This window comes from Euleptes europaea, chromosome 2 (genome assembly GCF_029931775.1).
Source record: "Euleptes europaea isolate rEulEur1 chromosome 2, rEulEur1.hap1, whole genome shotgun sequence".
Classification (NCBI taxonomy): Eukaryota; Metazoa; Chordata; class Lepidosauria; order Squamata; family Sphaerodactylidae; genus Euleptes; species Euleptes europaea.
The window spans coordinates 8,215,630-8,232,432 of record NC_079313.1 but is presented as its reverse complement, the minus strand read 5'-3'; the positions used below and the strand labels follow the sequence as shown (position 1 = coordinate 8,232,432).

The 16,803-nt window shown below is 51.5% G+C and overlaps 1 protein-coding gene across 9 annotated transcripts in view; it reads right to left on the bottom strand.

Moving 5' to 3' along the window:
* The window catches only part of TCF3 (transcription factor 3), a 106,138-nt gene that overhangs the window by 31,015 nt on the left and 58,320 nt on the right, over window positions 1-16,803 (bottom strand). For all 9 annotated transcript variants that reach the window (XM_056845312.1, XM_056845314.1, XM_056845316.1 and 6 more), the window contains exons 5-7: window positions 13,784-13,848; window positions 9,761-9,890; window positions 4,133-4,182 (exon numbers count right to left, since the gene is read on the bottom strand). In XM_056845312.1, the coding sequence (XP_056701290.1) occupies window positions 4,133-4,182; window positions 9,761-9,890; window positions 13,784-13,848 (245 nt within the window). The remainder of the gene's footprint in view (window positions 1-4,132; window positions 4,183-9,760; window positions 9,891-13,783; window positions 13,849-16,803) is intronic.

Sequence of the window (16,803 nt, the reverse complement as noted above, 5' to 3'; positions counted from 1 at the left end):
AGGCCAGCAGAGGGGTGCTTGCCACAGCTTTTCTTTGGGACTTGTATCTAAAGCGCATCCAGCCCCTCAGTTAAGGTTGCCAGGTCCCTCTTCGCCACCGGCGGGAGGTTTTTGGGCCGGTGCCTGAGGAGGGCGGGGTTTGGAGAGGGGAGGGACTTCAATGCCATAGAGTCCAATGGCCAGAGCGGCCATTTTCTCCAGGTGAGCCGATCCCTATCGGCCGGAGATCAGTTGTAATAGCAGGAGATCTCCAGCTAGTACCTGGAGGTTGGAAACCGTACCCTCAGTCGTGACGGTGAGAGAAAAAAAGTGGGGTAAATCAGTGGTGCGCGCAACCTCTGATGTTAAATGGGCAGCAGGCGCACCGGACCATCGGAATTTGCAGCTTTGCCCCCCTTTTTTAAGCCGCTGGTCCCTGGAGAGGGGCGAAGGCAGCAGGGAAATGGAGAAATGACTAAGTAAAGCAGCCTCTCTCGGTATGGGCTGCAAAGTTTCGAGATGAACACAGACGAGTCCGGTCAAAAATCGCCCACCGCTCTGAGGATTCTCACATGGGTATAAAAAAAGGGCACAGATTTCTGCCCGGTTTCCCTATGGGTGTGTGTGTGTGTGCACGTATGTGTTTTGGCCACATGGTTTTCAAGGATTTTCTGGGCCTAGAGGCCGAGCCCGCGTGTGCTGCGTTGCACATTTTTAACACCCCCCTTTTACTACCCAGTTATGCTTCACCCCACGACCTCCGTATAAAGGGGAGGCGGAATCCCTGCCTCTCCCCCCCCTTTCCCCTTTTGCAGAGCGTGTTTGCAGAGAGTACGTGAGGAAGGGGGGGAGAGAGCTGGAGGGGGGGAGCGGTGGGGGAGAGCGCTGGAGAGGCTGGGGTGGGAGCGCGCGTGCGAGGGGGGGGGAGAGAGAGACGAAACAGGCTACAAAGAATAAGAAATCCAGTAAATTGCCTTTTCCTATAATTTGATTAAATAGCAGGAGCCGGGACTCGAGCAAAGGAAGAATAATAGCTCCACGCCATCTGCCAGTGCTTGGCACCCGGCCAGTTCTCCAGGCAGCTGTGTGGTGCTGGGGAGGGGGGGAGGGAAGAAGGGGGAAGGGAGGAGGATGGGAGACACAAAGAGGGTGGGGGCAGGGAAAGAAGGGGGGAGAGCAGCTTGGAAAGAGCAAAAAAAAGGAAGCCGGTTTGAGCAGACGCAGGCCCGGAGAACACCCCCGTTCCCCCTAAAGAGTGACGCGGGGGGGGGGGGAGATCCTTCTCCCCCCCCATCCTGTGCAATCCATTCATTTGCACTTTGCATTGCTCTCCTACCCCCCCCCCCCCCGTTCGAAATAATGCACCTTGTTGCTCCACCTGCAGAGCCTCTGGTGGAGGGAACAAGAGAGGGACACCTTAAAATAAAAAAGGGGGTGGATGGGGAAGAGAGAGAGGGGGGAGACAGGAGCTGGGAATGTTAAAAAAACCAACCACTCCTCCCACCTTTACAGAAACGTGAGCTTAAAAGTTTCTTGGGGGGAGGAGGGAGGTCCCTCTCTCGAACACCCACAACCTGCTTGTTTAAGGCAAAAGGAAGAACCCAGATGACAGAAAATCAGAACACAGCCCTGTTTCCCAAAAGTCCAATCTTTTGTTTTTTGGCTTCTGCCATAATATATCAGTATACCAACCTTAGGAAATGCCATTGTGCTTTCTAAACTATTTTTAAAAATAATTTTTATCTTTGACATAGCGCCTTAAATAAATTATATTTTCACCATCCATTTATTTTATTTCTCCCACCCAACCTTGGGTACCCAACATAATATATCCCCCCACCAAGAGGTGTTTTCTCCCCCAAGGGGGGGGGGGGTGCGGCAGTAGCTTGTTCAAAGCTGCCGCCTGCAAGGTGGCCGTTCTTTCATTTTGAACCCCAAACTTACACTACGGCATGTTGTGGTACTAAAAAAAAAATCTTTCAAACCCCCTCCCCAGCCCCCAAGAAGTCTTCGTCCGGTTACCCAAAGCTAGGCAGCCAGAAGAGGAAAATGGAGGCAGTGAGGTGGAAGAGTCTGGCTAAGAAAAGAGTGTTTTGGGGTATGGTTTAAAAAGGAAGGGGTGTGCGTTTCCCCCCCGTGGAGACCCTCACCCCACCCCACAAGAAGGCCTTCCAAATAAAGCAGCCGCCTCCAGCACCGCTCCAAGGTGCCTTCCCCCAAGAGGGAAGGGAGGCAGTCCCCGATTCTCTGCCTGGCCCCAAACAGGAAACGCTAAATCAAAAGTGTGCCCCCCCCATGCATACCTCCTCCCCTTCCCACCTCTGCAAAAGTCTCAGCCCCCCCCCCCAAGCCCAACAGGTGAGATCACTTCCTGAATTTAAAATACAGCTCACGCAGAGAGAGAGAGGGGGGGGAAGGGAACCTGCCCCCCCTCCCCAGAGGAAAGCAATTTAGACCCAAAAATGTATTCCGTTGTCTGTTTTTGGCTTTTCCCGCACCGGCTTCCTGCGTTTCGGCCGAAATGCGCAAACCTCGTTACGAATATGATATTTTGCGAAATTTAAAAAAAACACAGACAAAATAAATGCATTATGCTCTTTTGGGGGAGGAGGGAGAAGTCCCTCTCTTGAACACCCACAACCTGCTCGCTTAGGGTCAAAGGAAGAACCCCGATGACAGAAAATCAGAACGCAGCCCTGTTTTCCAAAAGTCCAATCTTTTTTTTTTTTGGCTTCTGCCATATAATATATCCGGGATCCGGAGTCGGAAGGGTACACTGAACGAAGAGGAGACACAAGGCCCCGGGGTGAGACTAGAAAAGACTGGGGGTGGGGAGAGATAAGAAGTAGGCGAAAAATTGGGAAGATACTCAGAATCATTTCGCCGTATTTAAATTGTCGATGCTTTGGGCTCAACCCCACCGAATGGAAATATATTTACAACACGAGCTGCTTTCCTCCGGGCCATATGGGGCGGGGTGGGGTGGGGAAAGAAAAGGCTCTGGAAGTGGAATGTGGCTTCCTGGGGAATCCCAGTTCTCTTTTGTTTGAGCAGAATAAACTCCCGGCCCCTTTGACTGCCAAGTGACAGTTTTCGAAGCGCTGGGCTTTGATCGCCCGAGAGGCGGGGTGGGGGGGTGTCCTTCCTGCCAGCTTCGAGGGTCAAAGTCCAACCCATGTAGGTCCAACCACACCTAGCCCCCCCGGGCCCCTCCCCAAAACCACAGCCCGAGAACACCAGGAAACGCTTGCCAAGGTGGCCGAGACCAATTTCAAAGATAGCACGAGTCGGGCTGATCCCTTTATCTCGAAACTTTTTTTTAAAAAAAAATAACACCGTGGGACACCTGGCGCCCATATTTATTCACTCCTGGTTGTATTATATTTTTTTCTCCTTCTCTTCCTCCAAGAAGCTCGAGGCAATCTTCCCTGCTTTTGTTTTTGTCGTGCCGACAATCCTACGAGGTAGGACGGGCTGTGAGAGAATGGGATGTTCCCCAGAGGCCCAGCAAGGTTCGCGGTGAGCAGAGTTTCAAACCCGTACCTCCTCTGGCCTTCACCCAGTACTAGGGTTGCCAGGTCCCTCTTTGCCACCGGCGGGAGGTTTTTGGGGCGGAGCGAGGTTTGGGGAGGGGAGGGACTTCAATGCCATAGAGTCCAATTGTTAAAGTGGCCATTTTTTCTCCAGGTGAACGGATCTTTATCGGCTGGAGATCAGTGGTAATAGCAGGAGATCTCCAGCTTGTGCCTGGAAGTTGGCAACCCTACCCTGTACTCAAACCGTTATACCAGTGGCAGGTGACCTGCCACATCTTGAGACGTGAAAAAAACTGAGGCGGGGAGTTCCGGAAGTATTTCAGGCCCTGCTCAACACCACGTTCCTTGGCATTCTGGGGCTGCCTCAGCTCTTTCTGCCCTCGCCCCTCCCAAAATTTTGGCAAACAGCCCCTCAAGCCGAGGCCCAGATTCCACTTTGGCGCCAACACAAATTCTCAACCTTCCACGACCAACTTAAACCTTCCCAGCAGCAGATCAGCAAACGTTCCGTGATGTCAGAGAAGCTCAGTCAATGGGAGCAGGTGAGGGGCGGGGCTTTTTGCCGCCCCTTGGATTTTCTACCCAGGATTATGCCTTTGCGGAACACCACCACTTACCGAGGAGGGGAGTCCCGGGGGCACTTTTCGGACCTTCTTAGGTTGCCCATCTGCATTTGGGGAGAGAGGAAAAAATGCTTGTTTATTTTAATTTAAGAACTCAGTTTGAATAAACTCAACGGCAGGTTTTTAAGAGCCAGTCTTGTGAAGAGGCAGGTTCGGCCCCGAGTTCAAATCCCACCCTGCAGGGAAACCTCTGAAAGGAGAACAAGCTTGGTTTATTACCGCCCGCAGCCCCAGAACATGCCGTCAGCAAAAAGGCTGGTTGGCCGCTGTGTGAACAGGCTGCTGGACTTGACGGGCCTTGGTCTGATCCAGCAGGGCCTTTCTTATGCTCTTAAGGCTGCGCTCCAGAACCCGTCGACCAAAGCACCGAGTCCCTGAGCACGGCCAGAGTGTCTTTCCCCTGCCTGCAGTCCGCCTTGGTATGCTGAGAATTCAGGAGCCCCGCCCCAATCTCTTCCGGCATACTTTGTCTTCCTGATAGTCCCACGCTGCAGATGATTAGTTACGCTGGCTAGACTGAACGCCGTCCCGTCAGGGGATTGACTGTGGCTCAGTGGTAGAGCATCTGCTTAGCACGCAGAAGGTCCCAGGTTCAATCCCCGGCATCTCCAGTTAACGGGACTAGGCAAGTAGGTGATGTGAAAGACCTTTTTCTGCCTGAGACCCTGGAGAGCCGCTGCCGGTCCGAGTAGACAATACTGACTTTGATGGACCAAGGGTCTGTTTCAGTAAAGCAGCTTCATGTGTTCATGTCCATGAGTGCGTCAGTGTGGTTCTGGCCAAAGGGACACCCTTCCACATTCTCTATTCAGCTGAGTCCTGCTCAATGTGAAAAGAGATAGATGGATAAAGCCTTTTATCCAGGACCCCAGCTGTAAATTGGAGAATTTGAGGTTTCTTTTAGCAGGGATGGATTTTAATGTCACATTGGCAGTTGCCAAGTTTTCCCTTCCAGTTGATTAAGATTAAAAATTATTAATTATCAATTGTTTGTGTGTGTGTGTGTGTGTGTGTGTGTGTGTATATATATATATATATATATATAAAATTTCCTTTTAGTCTAACCGAGAGCCAGCATAGTGTAGTGGTTAAGAGTAGTGGTTTGGAGCGGTGGAGTCTGATCTGGAGAACCGGGTTTGAGTCCCCACTCCTCCACATGAGCGGCGGAGGCTAATCTGGTGAACTGGATTTGTTTTCCCCACTCCTACACATACAGCCTGCTGGGTGACCTTGGGCTAGTCACACTCTCTCAGCCCCACCAACCTCCCAGGGTGTCTGTTGTGGGGAGGGAAGGTGATTGTGGACCAGTTTGATTCTGCCTGAAGTGGTAGAGAAAGTCGGCATGTAAAAACCAACTCTTCTTCTACATTCCTGAAGGGGGAGGAGCTCCTTAGGAGCCGGCATGACCCCATGCTGATATAGGTGCCACCTTATCACGGAATAAAGTGGCACCTATGCCCTCCTGGGGGCAAACACGATGGCATCGGGGAGCCGCGGAGCTGCGCCGGCCCCCGCTGCCAGCGCAGCTAGGCCAGCAGGGAATTCCCGAAAGGGAAACCCCACGCTGGCATTGGGGGGGGGGGGCGTTCCCGGAACATTCCAAACCCCTTTCGCCCCGGGAACGCCCCCCCCCCGAATTGCGGCATTGCTACGCCACCTTTTCTGGTGGCAAAGCCTCGCTAATCTCTATGGGGGGCTTTCCCCCTGTTTTTTTAAGCTTGTTATTTTCTTTGCAGCGGCCGGGAGCCCCCCTCTTCAGAAATGGGCTGGCCTGTCTTAGTGTGACACTGTTCAGAGCTGAATCGGCTGTATGAGCAGTCTCATTCAAGTAAGTAAAGAATTAAGGAGCGTGGTTTTTCTCCAGGACCGATGGTGGAGCTCCCTCGCAGCCCCCAGCTCCTATGAAGGCCTGCCTGACTTGGTTAACAAAAGAACATAAGAAAAAGCCCTGCTGGATGAGACCAAGGCCCATCAAGTCCAGCAGTCTGTTCCCACAGTGGCCAACCAGGTGCCTCTAGGAAGCCCACAAACAAAACGAATGCAGCAGCACCATCCTGCCTGTTCTTATTCCTTTCTACATCTATGGCTTCCAATTGTCAACAGAGGTCACCCCCCACAACAAGCTGAAACGTGTCCATGGACTGGCGTTTTATTAGGATTGACTAAAAAGATAATAATCACACTATTAAGGAATTTCTTTGCAGCAACGGAAAGAAAAAAAATTCAGAGCAGTGACTCATGCAGAGATGCAACAAACAGGTGCCTTGCAGGCTGGGTAATTCCAAAGCGCGTCTGACTGCCCAAATATTCCAGTCGCAGGAGCTTTTAGAGAAGGAGTCAAGTACCCCTGTGAAGATCCACAGCCAGGTAAGCAAGTGCTTCTCCTGCACTGGGAATGATCTGGACGTTCCCTCCATGCCAACAAAGAGCCGGCACAATGATCTGCCCGCACTGGAGGCAACTGAAGAGCACACAGAAATGGCTGCTGGGGGTGGGGGGGGGGAAAGAGGAGAATTAAAAAGGCAGGCACTAGGACCCTTTGCCGCGATGCAGAGGTATTTTTTCAGAGTGAACCTGTCTGCAAGAACAGGTGGATCTCATTAGTCCAAACATAAGGGGATGAAAGAGAGAAAAAGGGAGAGGCGGGGGCCGGAAATCGCGTGGGGGGAAGAGAAGCAGTTGGGGGGGGGAAGTGAGCCACACCCCATCAAGGTACCCCTTGAAGCCACAGAACTAGCCGAAGAGTCTCAACCTGACCCACTGAGTCCCCGGGAACAGTGCCGTTTGCTATTTCGGGACCGGCAGGAGCTGGTCATCCTGTCACGGCCACACACCCTGCCCTGCCTGAAAAAGGACTCGCACGGCCCCCCAATGAAGATGCCCCTTCCTCCTTTGAAAGGTTGAAGAGCATTGAATCCATAGCAGTGCAGTTAGGCTGAAGCCGGTGGCCCTTGGAACAATAACATCTGGGCTGTGGCTCAGCGGCAGAGCATCTGCTCGACACGCAGAAGGTCCCGGGTTCAATCCCCGGCATCTCCAGTTAAAGGGAGTAGGTGATGGGAAAGACCTCTGCCTGAGACCCTGGAGAGCCATGGAGAGGGGCTGCGGCTCAGTGGTAGAGCATCTGCTTGGCACTCAGAAGGTCCCAGGTTCAATCCCCAGCATCTCCAGTTAAAGGGACTAGGCAAGTAGGTGATGTGAAAGACCTCAGCCTGAGGCCCTGGAGAGCCTCGGAGAGGGGCTGCGGCTCAGTGGCAGAGCATCGGCTTGGCACGCAGACGGTCCTGGGTTCAATCCCCGGCATCTCCAGTTAAAGAAGTTAGCAGCAGGGGATGGGAAAGACCTCTGCCTGAGACCCTGGAGAGCATATATCTAGCCTGTCAGACTGGACAAGACAGACTTTGACGGACCGAGAGTCTGATCCGGTCAAAAGCAGCTACATATGTTCATGTGACTGCAGTAAATGCTAACCCTCACAGAGGCACCAAAACGCTTAAAAGCACCCGGGGGGGAGACCTCCTCCCAATCCTCCCAGCCCCCCCCCCCCCCCATTGCAAAGCCACAGTTAGGCAAAGGGAGAGAAACCATGTAAATTGGGTTTGGCTGGTGGGGTGGAGAATTTTACTTTTTTTTTAAAAAAAAAAGGGGCTGTAGATATCCTGCAAACCACAGACTGGGGGAAGGGCCGTAGCTCAGTGGTAGAGCTTCTGCTTGGCATGCAGAAGGTCCCAGGTTCAATCCCCAGCATCTCCAGTTAAAGGGTCCAGGAAAGTAGGTGATGTGAAAGACCTCCGCCTGAGACCCCGGAGAGCCGCTGCTGGTCAGAGTAGACATAAGAACATAAGGAAAGCCCTGTTGGATCAGACCCAGGTCCAGCAGTCTGTTCACACAGCGGCCAACCAGGTGCCTCCAGGAAGCCCACAAACAAGAAAACTGCAGCGGCATTTATCCTGCCTGCATTCCACAACACCTTATATATTCGGCATGCTCCTCTGATCCTGGAGAGAATAGGCATGCATCATGACTAGTATCCATTTTAACTAGTAGCCATGAATACCCCACTCCTCCATGAATAATAGACAATACTGACTTTGATGGACCAAGGGTCTGATTCAGTAGAAGGCAGCTTCATGTGTTCACGTGTGTTCAATTGACTGCGCCACTTTGCATAAAGTCCAGATTTTTAAAAACCGAAAGCACAGACGCCAAGACGCTAGTCGTAACGGATGCACCAAAAAGCACAAAAGCACGCCGGGGGTGGGGGTGGGAGGCCTCCTCCCGATCCTCCCAACCTCCCGCCCTTGCAAAACCACAGTTAGGCAAAGGGAAAGAAGTTGTGCAAACTGGGTTTGCCTGGTGGGGTGGAGAATTAAAAAATTTTAAAAACCCAAAAACGTGTAGTCCCAACAGCCATTGATCACTGAGCCCTGAGGATCCTTCCCGAGTCTTCTTCAAAGTCCCCCTCCCCGCCCTGACTCAAAAGGAGGGAGAGCCACACGGCCCGGGTTCCTAACAGGTCTCCATTCCTGGAATTCCCCCCCTCCCGTCAGTGAATGCCAGATGTCTGGATTTGGAGCGCAGATTTCTCCGAAGGCAAAGAACGGCTACCTCCGCTCCCACCCCATAATAAGCGGAATGAGCCTTCAAAAGGGAGCCCCTGGAGCGGTGCCTCTTTCTGAAACAGGCGGCTCCTCGACGCAGCTGCATCTCTCCAAACCCCGCCGCTCTCTTCCAAATTGGCTCCTGCAGAAGCGGCCGTCCGGCAGGTGGGGGGAAAGAATGTGCAAAATGCAGCTTTCGTTGAAAAACAGATGCTCCATCCCTCCCTCCTCCCCCGCCACCTCTGCCACCCAAGCTTCTAGCCCTCATGGGTGCAAAGACGCGCTCAAAAAGCACACGGCACAAAATCTCATCAGGCTGATGGGCAGACAAATCGGTTTCCCCCTGCAACGAGTAGGAAAAGCGGTGATTTGCACTAGGAATCTTCCACGGGTTTGTGGACAGAATCAAAGGGCGTCTGTAGCAGAGGAGCACAGAAGTGTTTAGCAGTCAAGCCGCATGCAGAATTCTAGCCAGAGCAGTCATTTCTAGCCAAAGCAGATCCTTATGCAGCTTCTGGTGACCTAGAAGCCTTTCTCGGCAAACCAGACCCAGATGCAGCAGAAGATAACCTGGAAGCATTTCAAGCCAAAAGAGACCCGGATGCAGCTGCAGGTAACCTGGAATCATTTCAAGCCAAACCAGACCTGGATGCAGCAGCAGATAACCTGGAAGCATTTCAAGCCAAACCAGACCCGGATGCAGCTGCAGGTAACCTGGAAGCATTTCAAATCAAACCAGACCCGGATGCAGCTGCAGGTAACCTGGAAGCATTTCAAGCCAAACCAGATCTGGATGCAGTTGCAGGTAACCTGGAAGCATTTCAAGCCAAACCAGACCCAGATACTGCTGCATGTAACCTGGAAGCATTTTGAACCAAGCCAGACTGCAGAGAGCCAATGGAGTGAAGCCACCAAAGGACCTGGTAGACTTACTTTTCATCCTCCCTGCAGTACAGCCCCACCCATAGACCAGGAGCCCTCCTCCCATTTCAGTCGCAACCATACTATGTAAACCACATACCTATACTGCTGTCTGCTCCTCTCCTACGTGGGTTGTTGGGAAACGGGTAGTACTGAGAGCTGCCCTTCACCCCTGTCGGAGATAGTGCGCTAGGACTTGAAATCCCTATTTCACTGGGAAGAAAGCCAGCCTGCAAAACAGAGAACAAAAAGGACGTCAGGAGTTATAATGGGAACAAGTCAACCATAGAATCATAGAGCTGGAAGGGACCACCAGGGTCATCTAGTCCAATGCAGGAAATACACAACTACCTCCCCCCCACACCCCCAGTGACCCCTACTCCATGCCCAGAAGATGGCTAAGATGCCCTCCCCCTCGTGATCTGCTTCCTCCCAGGTCCTCAACCTGCCAAAGGCAAGAAGGAACATCAGGGGCTCCAAGTTTGCAATTAACAAATACGAATATTCCTTGAAATCAATACATACATGTTTACAATTAATATATTAATGTTATCAATAATAAATACGGATAACGGCTCAGTTTTAACATTGTGCTCAAAGCCCTTTGTGTGTGCCATTCCCAGCGATGGACACATTTGCTTTCTCAGCAAATCCAGCAAACGCAGATAGTCTTCTTCAGTACAGGGAGGTTCAGTCTTGACAGATGAATGGAACTTCCTGAGGCCAAATGGGAACCTCCACATTCAAGGCCCGGCAAGGTAGAGCCAGGGTGGTGTAGAAGAAGAAGAAGAGTTGGTTTTTATATGCCGACTTTCTCTACCACTTAAGGGAGAATCAAACCAGCTAACACTCACCTTCCCTTCCCCCCCACGGCAGACACCCTGTGAGGTAGGTGGGGCTGAGAGAGTGTGACTTGCCCAAGGTCACCCAGCTGGCTTCGTGTGTAGGAGCGGGGAAAACAAATCCAGTTAACCAGATTAGCCTCCGCCGCTCATGTGGAGGAGTGGGGAATCAAACCCGGTTCTCCAGATCAGACTCCACCGTTCCAAACCACCACTCTTAACCACTACACCATGCTGGCTAGTGGTTAAGAGCGGTGGTTTGGAGTGGCGGACTCTGATCTGGAGAACCGGGTTTTATTCCCCCACTCCTCCACAGGAGCGGCGGAGGCTGATCTGACAAACTGGATTTTTTTCCCCACTCCTACACACGAAGCCAGCTGGCTGACCGTGGGCTAGTCACAGCTCTCTCAGAACTCTCTCAGCCCCACCTACCTCACAGGGTGTTGGTTGTGGGAAGGGAAGGTGGATTGTAAGCCGGTTTGATTCTGCATTAAGTGGTAAGGAAAGTCAGCATATACAAACCAACTTCTTCTTCTTCATTTTCATCATTGCGAAAAACAGTCTTGTCAGGCCAAACCAAACTTTTCCCCAACCTGGCATTCCGTTTCCAAAAGCAGCCAAACTCAGCCATAGCTGCTGTCAACCATGACCACCGAACAGAAGGACTGTGGTCCAAGTCCAGTCGCTTGAGAGTTGCTTGGGGTGTCTGGATGGAAACGAGATGAGACAGGGCTGTTGGCCGTGCCCTGCGATATAACCCTTTGGCTTTTAAGCATTTTAAATTTGCCAGGGTTCCCCCCACCCCCAAGGCCTGCAGTTTCCAAGCGGCCATCCACAGTCATAAGGGACCAGAAACTTGGTCCAAACAAAACCATCACAAAAGACATCAAGGCACAGAAATCTAGGGCCAGAGCCGTTTACAAAATTCAGTGGGTCATAGAATCATAGAGTTGGAAGGGGACCACCAGGGTCATCTAGTCCAACCCCCTGCACAATGCAGGAAATTCACAACTACCTCCCCCCCCCACACATCCCCAGTGACTCCTACTCCATGCCCAGAAGATGGCCAAGATGCCCTCCCTCTCATCATCTGCCTAAGGTCATAGAATCAGCGTTGCTGACAGATGGCCATCTAGCCTCTGCTTCAAAACCTCCAGGGGAGGAGAGCTCACCGCCTCCCGAGGAGGCCTGTTCCACTGAGGAACCACTCAAACTGTTAGGAAGTTCTTCCTAATGACTAGACGGAAAATCTTTTGATCTAATTCAACCTTTGCAAAGAAAATTCTTACTCCCATTGCCTCGCTCTGCCAGGCTTGGTACCCGGCAGAATTGGCCTAACCGGGAGATCGACTTGGCCTAGGGTTGCCAGGTCCCTCTTTGCAACTGGCAGGAGGTTTTTGGGGCAGAGCCTGAGGAGGGCAGGGTTTTGGGAGGAGAGGGACTTCAATCCTATAGAGTCCAATGGCCCAAGCAGCCATTTTCTCCAGGTGATCTCTGTCAGCTGGAGATCAGTTGTAATAGCAGGAGATCTCCAGCTACTACCAAGTATCTTTTCGCTCCTGTACTAATTTCCTTATCTGTTGATACTAGTACAGTGGTGTCTAATTTCTCCCTCACTACCTGGTGGTCGGCAACCATAACTTGGCTGCCTGACACCGTCCCAGAAAGCCCGAGTTTCTGACTGCTTATGCCCCCTCCCCGCCCAGCGTTCACTCCTCTCTCTACCGTCTCTCTTCTCTCCCCCTGGCAAACAGATCATAACATTAAAACACCAGGGCTGGTTGGCAGGTTTCCTTATTTCAAAATTAAATCCACCCTGGCACCGAGAGCCGGCCCCGTGCAGCTGTTTCAGAACCCAAAAAGAAAACATCCTCCGTTTAGAGAAGGCCGGGTGGTGCAAATTACCACAAGGCTGGCCTGGATTTTTAAACAACCTCCGTTCTCTCTTTCCTTCCTCCCCCTCTGCTTTTTCTCTTAATAAAGTTTTTTTTTTTTTAAACAAGAGAACTGGAAAGCTCACATGTGCATGTGCTTCTCGGGTGCATGCGCGTCTCGTTGCAGTGGGCCGCCCAGCCGGGAGGGAGGGGGGGAAAGGGATCTCTGTTTTGAAGCACGCCAAGCGGAGACCCCCCCCCCCCCGATGAGCTAGCAAGGTTAAGAGAATGAGCTGTGGGGCTGGACGTTCAGGGTTCAAATCATGCCTCGCTAGATGACCTCGGTCCAGCCGCTGGCTGTTTATGATAGGGCTAGGGTTGCCAACCTCCAGGTACTGGCTGGAGATCTACCGCTATTACAACTGATCTCCAGCCGATAAAGATCAGTTCCCCTGGAGGAAATGGCCACTTTGGCATCTGGACTCTATGGCATTGAAGCCCCTCCCCTCCCCTCCTCAGGCGCTGCCCCAAAAACCTCCTGACGGTGGCGAAGACGGACCTGGCAACTAGGGTTGCCAACCTGCAGGTGGTTGCAGGAGATCTTCTGCTATTACAACTGATTTTCAGCCAACAGAGATCTTTTTACCTGGAGAAAATGGCTACTTTGGCCATTGGACTCCATGGCATTGAAGTCCCTCCCTTCCCCAAACCCCACCCTCCTCAGGCTCCACCCCAAAAATCTCCAGGTATTTCCCAACCCGGAGTTGGCAACCCTACTGATCCCGTCAGATCTCAGAAGCTAAGCAGGGGCGGCCCTGGTCAGTATCTGGATGGGAGACCTCCAAGGAATACCAGGGTCGTGATGCGGAGGCAGGGTGGTGGCGAACCGCCTCCCAGCCAAAAGAGCAGCGCAACAGCTTTGCGGGGGAAAAAGGAGACTATTTTCAAAACCCAGGACAATCTTTCGAATGGATCGACAGGCCCGGCACAAAACCGGCACGAAGACCTTCGTCGCAAAACAGGAGAGAGGGAGAGGGCTACTCCGCAGTCTGTTTTTCAGGAGGCCCCTGGCTGACCACCCCCTGGAAACAGGATACTGGGTCAGGTGGGAAGTTTGTGTGCATCCAGCAGGGCAAAACGGAGCCTCCTGGTACAGAAGATGCCCATGACGCCATCCAGAGGGGGAGGGTTGTTGGCTTCACATCCTACTTGTAAGCCTCCCAGAGGCCCTTGGTGGCTGAAGGCCAGAAACTGGCCAAAGGTTCCCTCTTTGGCAAGGTCCTTTTGCGCATCGCTTCGCATGGCCTCCATGTTCAAAAGTCTTCGTGCCAGGACCAAGCGAACCCAAGCGCACGGTTCACAGCCAACAAAACCTCACAATCCAGATCGCCGCAATGCTTCTCTCACCTGATTGAGGGCTGGCATGCCTGGGTCTCTCCCAAACGGGTAGGAACTTCTTTCGGTACCTTTCCCTAAAAGGTGGAGAGGGGAAACAAAAAGAAAAGAGATTGTGAGTGCCCCGCACTGCAAGGTTGCCACGAATCAAAGCAGCGGGGCAGGGACCAGGTGAGATTCCTTCCCCGGACTTGCTCAGAGTTTCCCAAGGGACACAGAGTTAAAATACATCATATTGGATTGGATGAATGCCTCCCCTTTTGCTATGGGATGTATCTTCCTCTGTTATACGATACAGCCCAGAGATTAGGGCTGCCAACCTCCAGGTGGTGGCTGGAGATCTCCTGCTATTACAACTGATCTCCAGCCGTTAGAGATCCGTTCCCCTGGAGAAAATGGCCGCTTTGGCCATTGGACTCTATGGCATTGAAGTCCCTCCCCTCCTCAAACCCCACCCTCCTCAGGCTCCGCCACAGAAACGTTTCGCCAGTGGCGAAGAGGGACCTGGCACCCCCAATTTCACAGATTTTTTAAAAAATGCATTCAACGACTTAGTTCCTTCAGGGTTGTCCACAGCGACCACCTAAGCGCCCCAGAATTGCTTAGCTTCACCAGTTGCAGCCTCTCTTAAAAAAATTTTTTTTTAACACTTAGGCTGAGAACGCAAAAGCTCATATGCCGGTTTTGTGCCATTTTGGATGGACCCAGGAAAAGGTATCACATGGATCGTGGTTTGCTTTTGGCCTTTTGAGGAGCGTGGGTTAAAAACCCAGGGTTTTGAATTCATTTTAGTTTTTAATATGCCCTTTTGACGTGAACATAAGAATATAAGAAAAAACGCTGCTGGATCAGACCAAGGTCCATCAAGTCCCGCAGTCTGTTCACACAGAGACCAACCAGGCGCCTCGAGGAAGCCCCCAAACAAGACGACTGCAGCAGCACCGTCCTGCCTGTGTTCCACAGCACCCAATATATTAGGCCTGCTCCTCTGATCCTGGAGAGAATAGGTACGCATCATGACTAGCATCCATTTTTACTAGTAGCCATGAATACCCCTCGTGTGAGAGGAGCCGGCGGGACCAGAAATCCTGAATCCCACCCAGATTCCCCCCCAAAAAAAAATTCCCGTAAGCACCACAATCAGACCTCAGCCTCCACCTGTTGTTAGCCACCCCCACCCCCAAACCTGGCTGTCGGTGGTATCCTGCCTCTAAATATCGAGGTCCCATTTAGCCCCCCAGCAGCATTGTCCTGCCTGTGCTCCACAGTACCTAATGTAATAGCCATGCTCCTCTGATCCTGGAGAGAAGAGGTATGCATCATGACTAGTATCCATTTTGGTTAGTAGCCATGGATAGCCCCATCCTCCATAAGAACATAAGGAAAGCCCTGCTGGATCAGACCAAGGACCATCAGGTCCAGCAGTCTGTTCACACAGTGGCCAACCAGGGGCCTCTAGGAAGCCCACAAACAAGGCGACTGCAGCAGCAGCATCCTGCCTGTGTTCCACAGCACCTTATATAACAGGCATGCTCCTCTGATCCTGGAGAGAATAGGTATGCTGGATACCCAAGGTTGGGTGAAAAGAAAATATATATAAGTCTATGTATAAATACTGAAAGTATAATTTATTAGAAGCGTTATATAAAAGTTAAAATTATTTAAAAGCATTAAAATAGCACAATGGCATTTCCCGAGGCTGATAACTATAACCACATACCAAATCGTTTCGGCCTATGGGGCCTTCATCAGTGGTTAATTAAAACCTTTTGTAAACCCTGCACACATTTACAGAAATACATTAATGAATACAAATACAAACAGTTCAAACCCAACCAGGCATGTGTAGATGTTGTAAATTCTATTCTCAATTACTCAAACATCTGGTATAATAGGTTCTTGTTGTAATACTGGTTAGTATAAGTCTCTCAAATACTATGTGTGCAGGTATCAACCTAGTAAAGCAGTTTTTAGGTTGGGTTTTATTCCCCTCCTTTTTTTTCTTCCACGAGAATAGGTATGCATCATGACTAGTAGCCATTTGGACTAGTAGCCATGGATAGCCCCGTCCTCTGTAAGAACATAAGGCCATGCTGGATCAGGCCAAGGCCCATCAAGTCCCGCAGTCTGTTCACACAGCAGCCAACCAGGTGCCTCAAGGAAGCCCCACAAACAAGATGACTGCAGCAGCATTGTCCTGCCGGTGTTCCACAGCACCTAATATAATAATAGGCCTGGTCCTCTGATCCTGGAGAGAACAGGTCTGCATCAGGATTGGTATCCATTTTGACTAGTAGCCAGGGAAAGCCCTGTCCTCCACCACATGGGTAGAATCCTGCTTCCCCATTCAAACGTTTTGTGGCATTTTCAACATGCTGCTCTCTCTGCGCGCTCATTTGAGGTCAGGCAGTTATCTCGATAATGGTAACTCATAAACATTTGGGATGGGTGGTTCCCCCCCCCCCAAACAGTGATTTTATGCTCTTAGGGAGAAGCTGGTTTTTAGATGTGATACACATGAAGCTGCCTTCTGCTGAATCGGTCCATCAAAGCCAGTACTGTCTACTGGCAGCAGGTCTCTAGGGTCCCAGGCAGATGTCTTTCACATCGCCTGGTCCTTTCAACTGGAGATGCCGGGGACTGAACCCAGGACCTTCTACATGCTAAGCAAATGCCCTACCCCTGAACCATAGCCCATCTCTGGCACCACCTAACCCCAGAACTGGGGTACAATCAAAACACTATCCTAGGTGGGACCAGCAATTTCTATCGCAAGGCTCACAAATCAGATCCCCCGGGCACTACAGTCAGGATACATTTGGCACCAGCGGAACCAACAGATTTCTCAAATGAGTGAGCCAATTTGCATACAACCATGGAAGGCTCTCTGCCAAAACACGGAATAGGCGATCCCAAAAATCTCCCAGGTCATAGATGGGAAGGGGAGATAGTTCTCCAGGCACCAAAGAGAGCTTATTCCCATGCTGGAGGAGAAGTTTAACCTCGTTTTCACTTCGGAAAGCTCTTCTCTG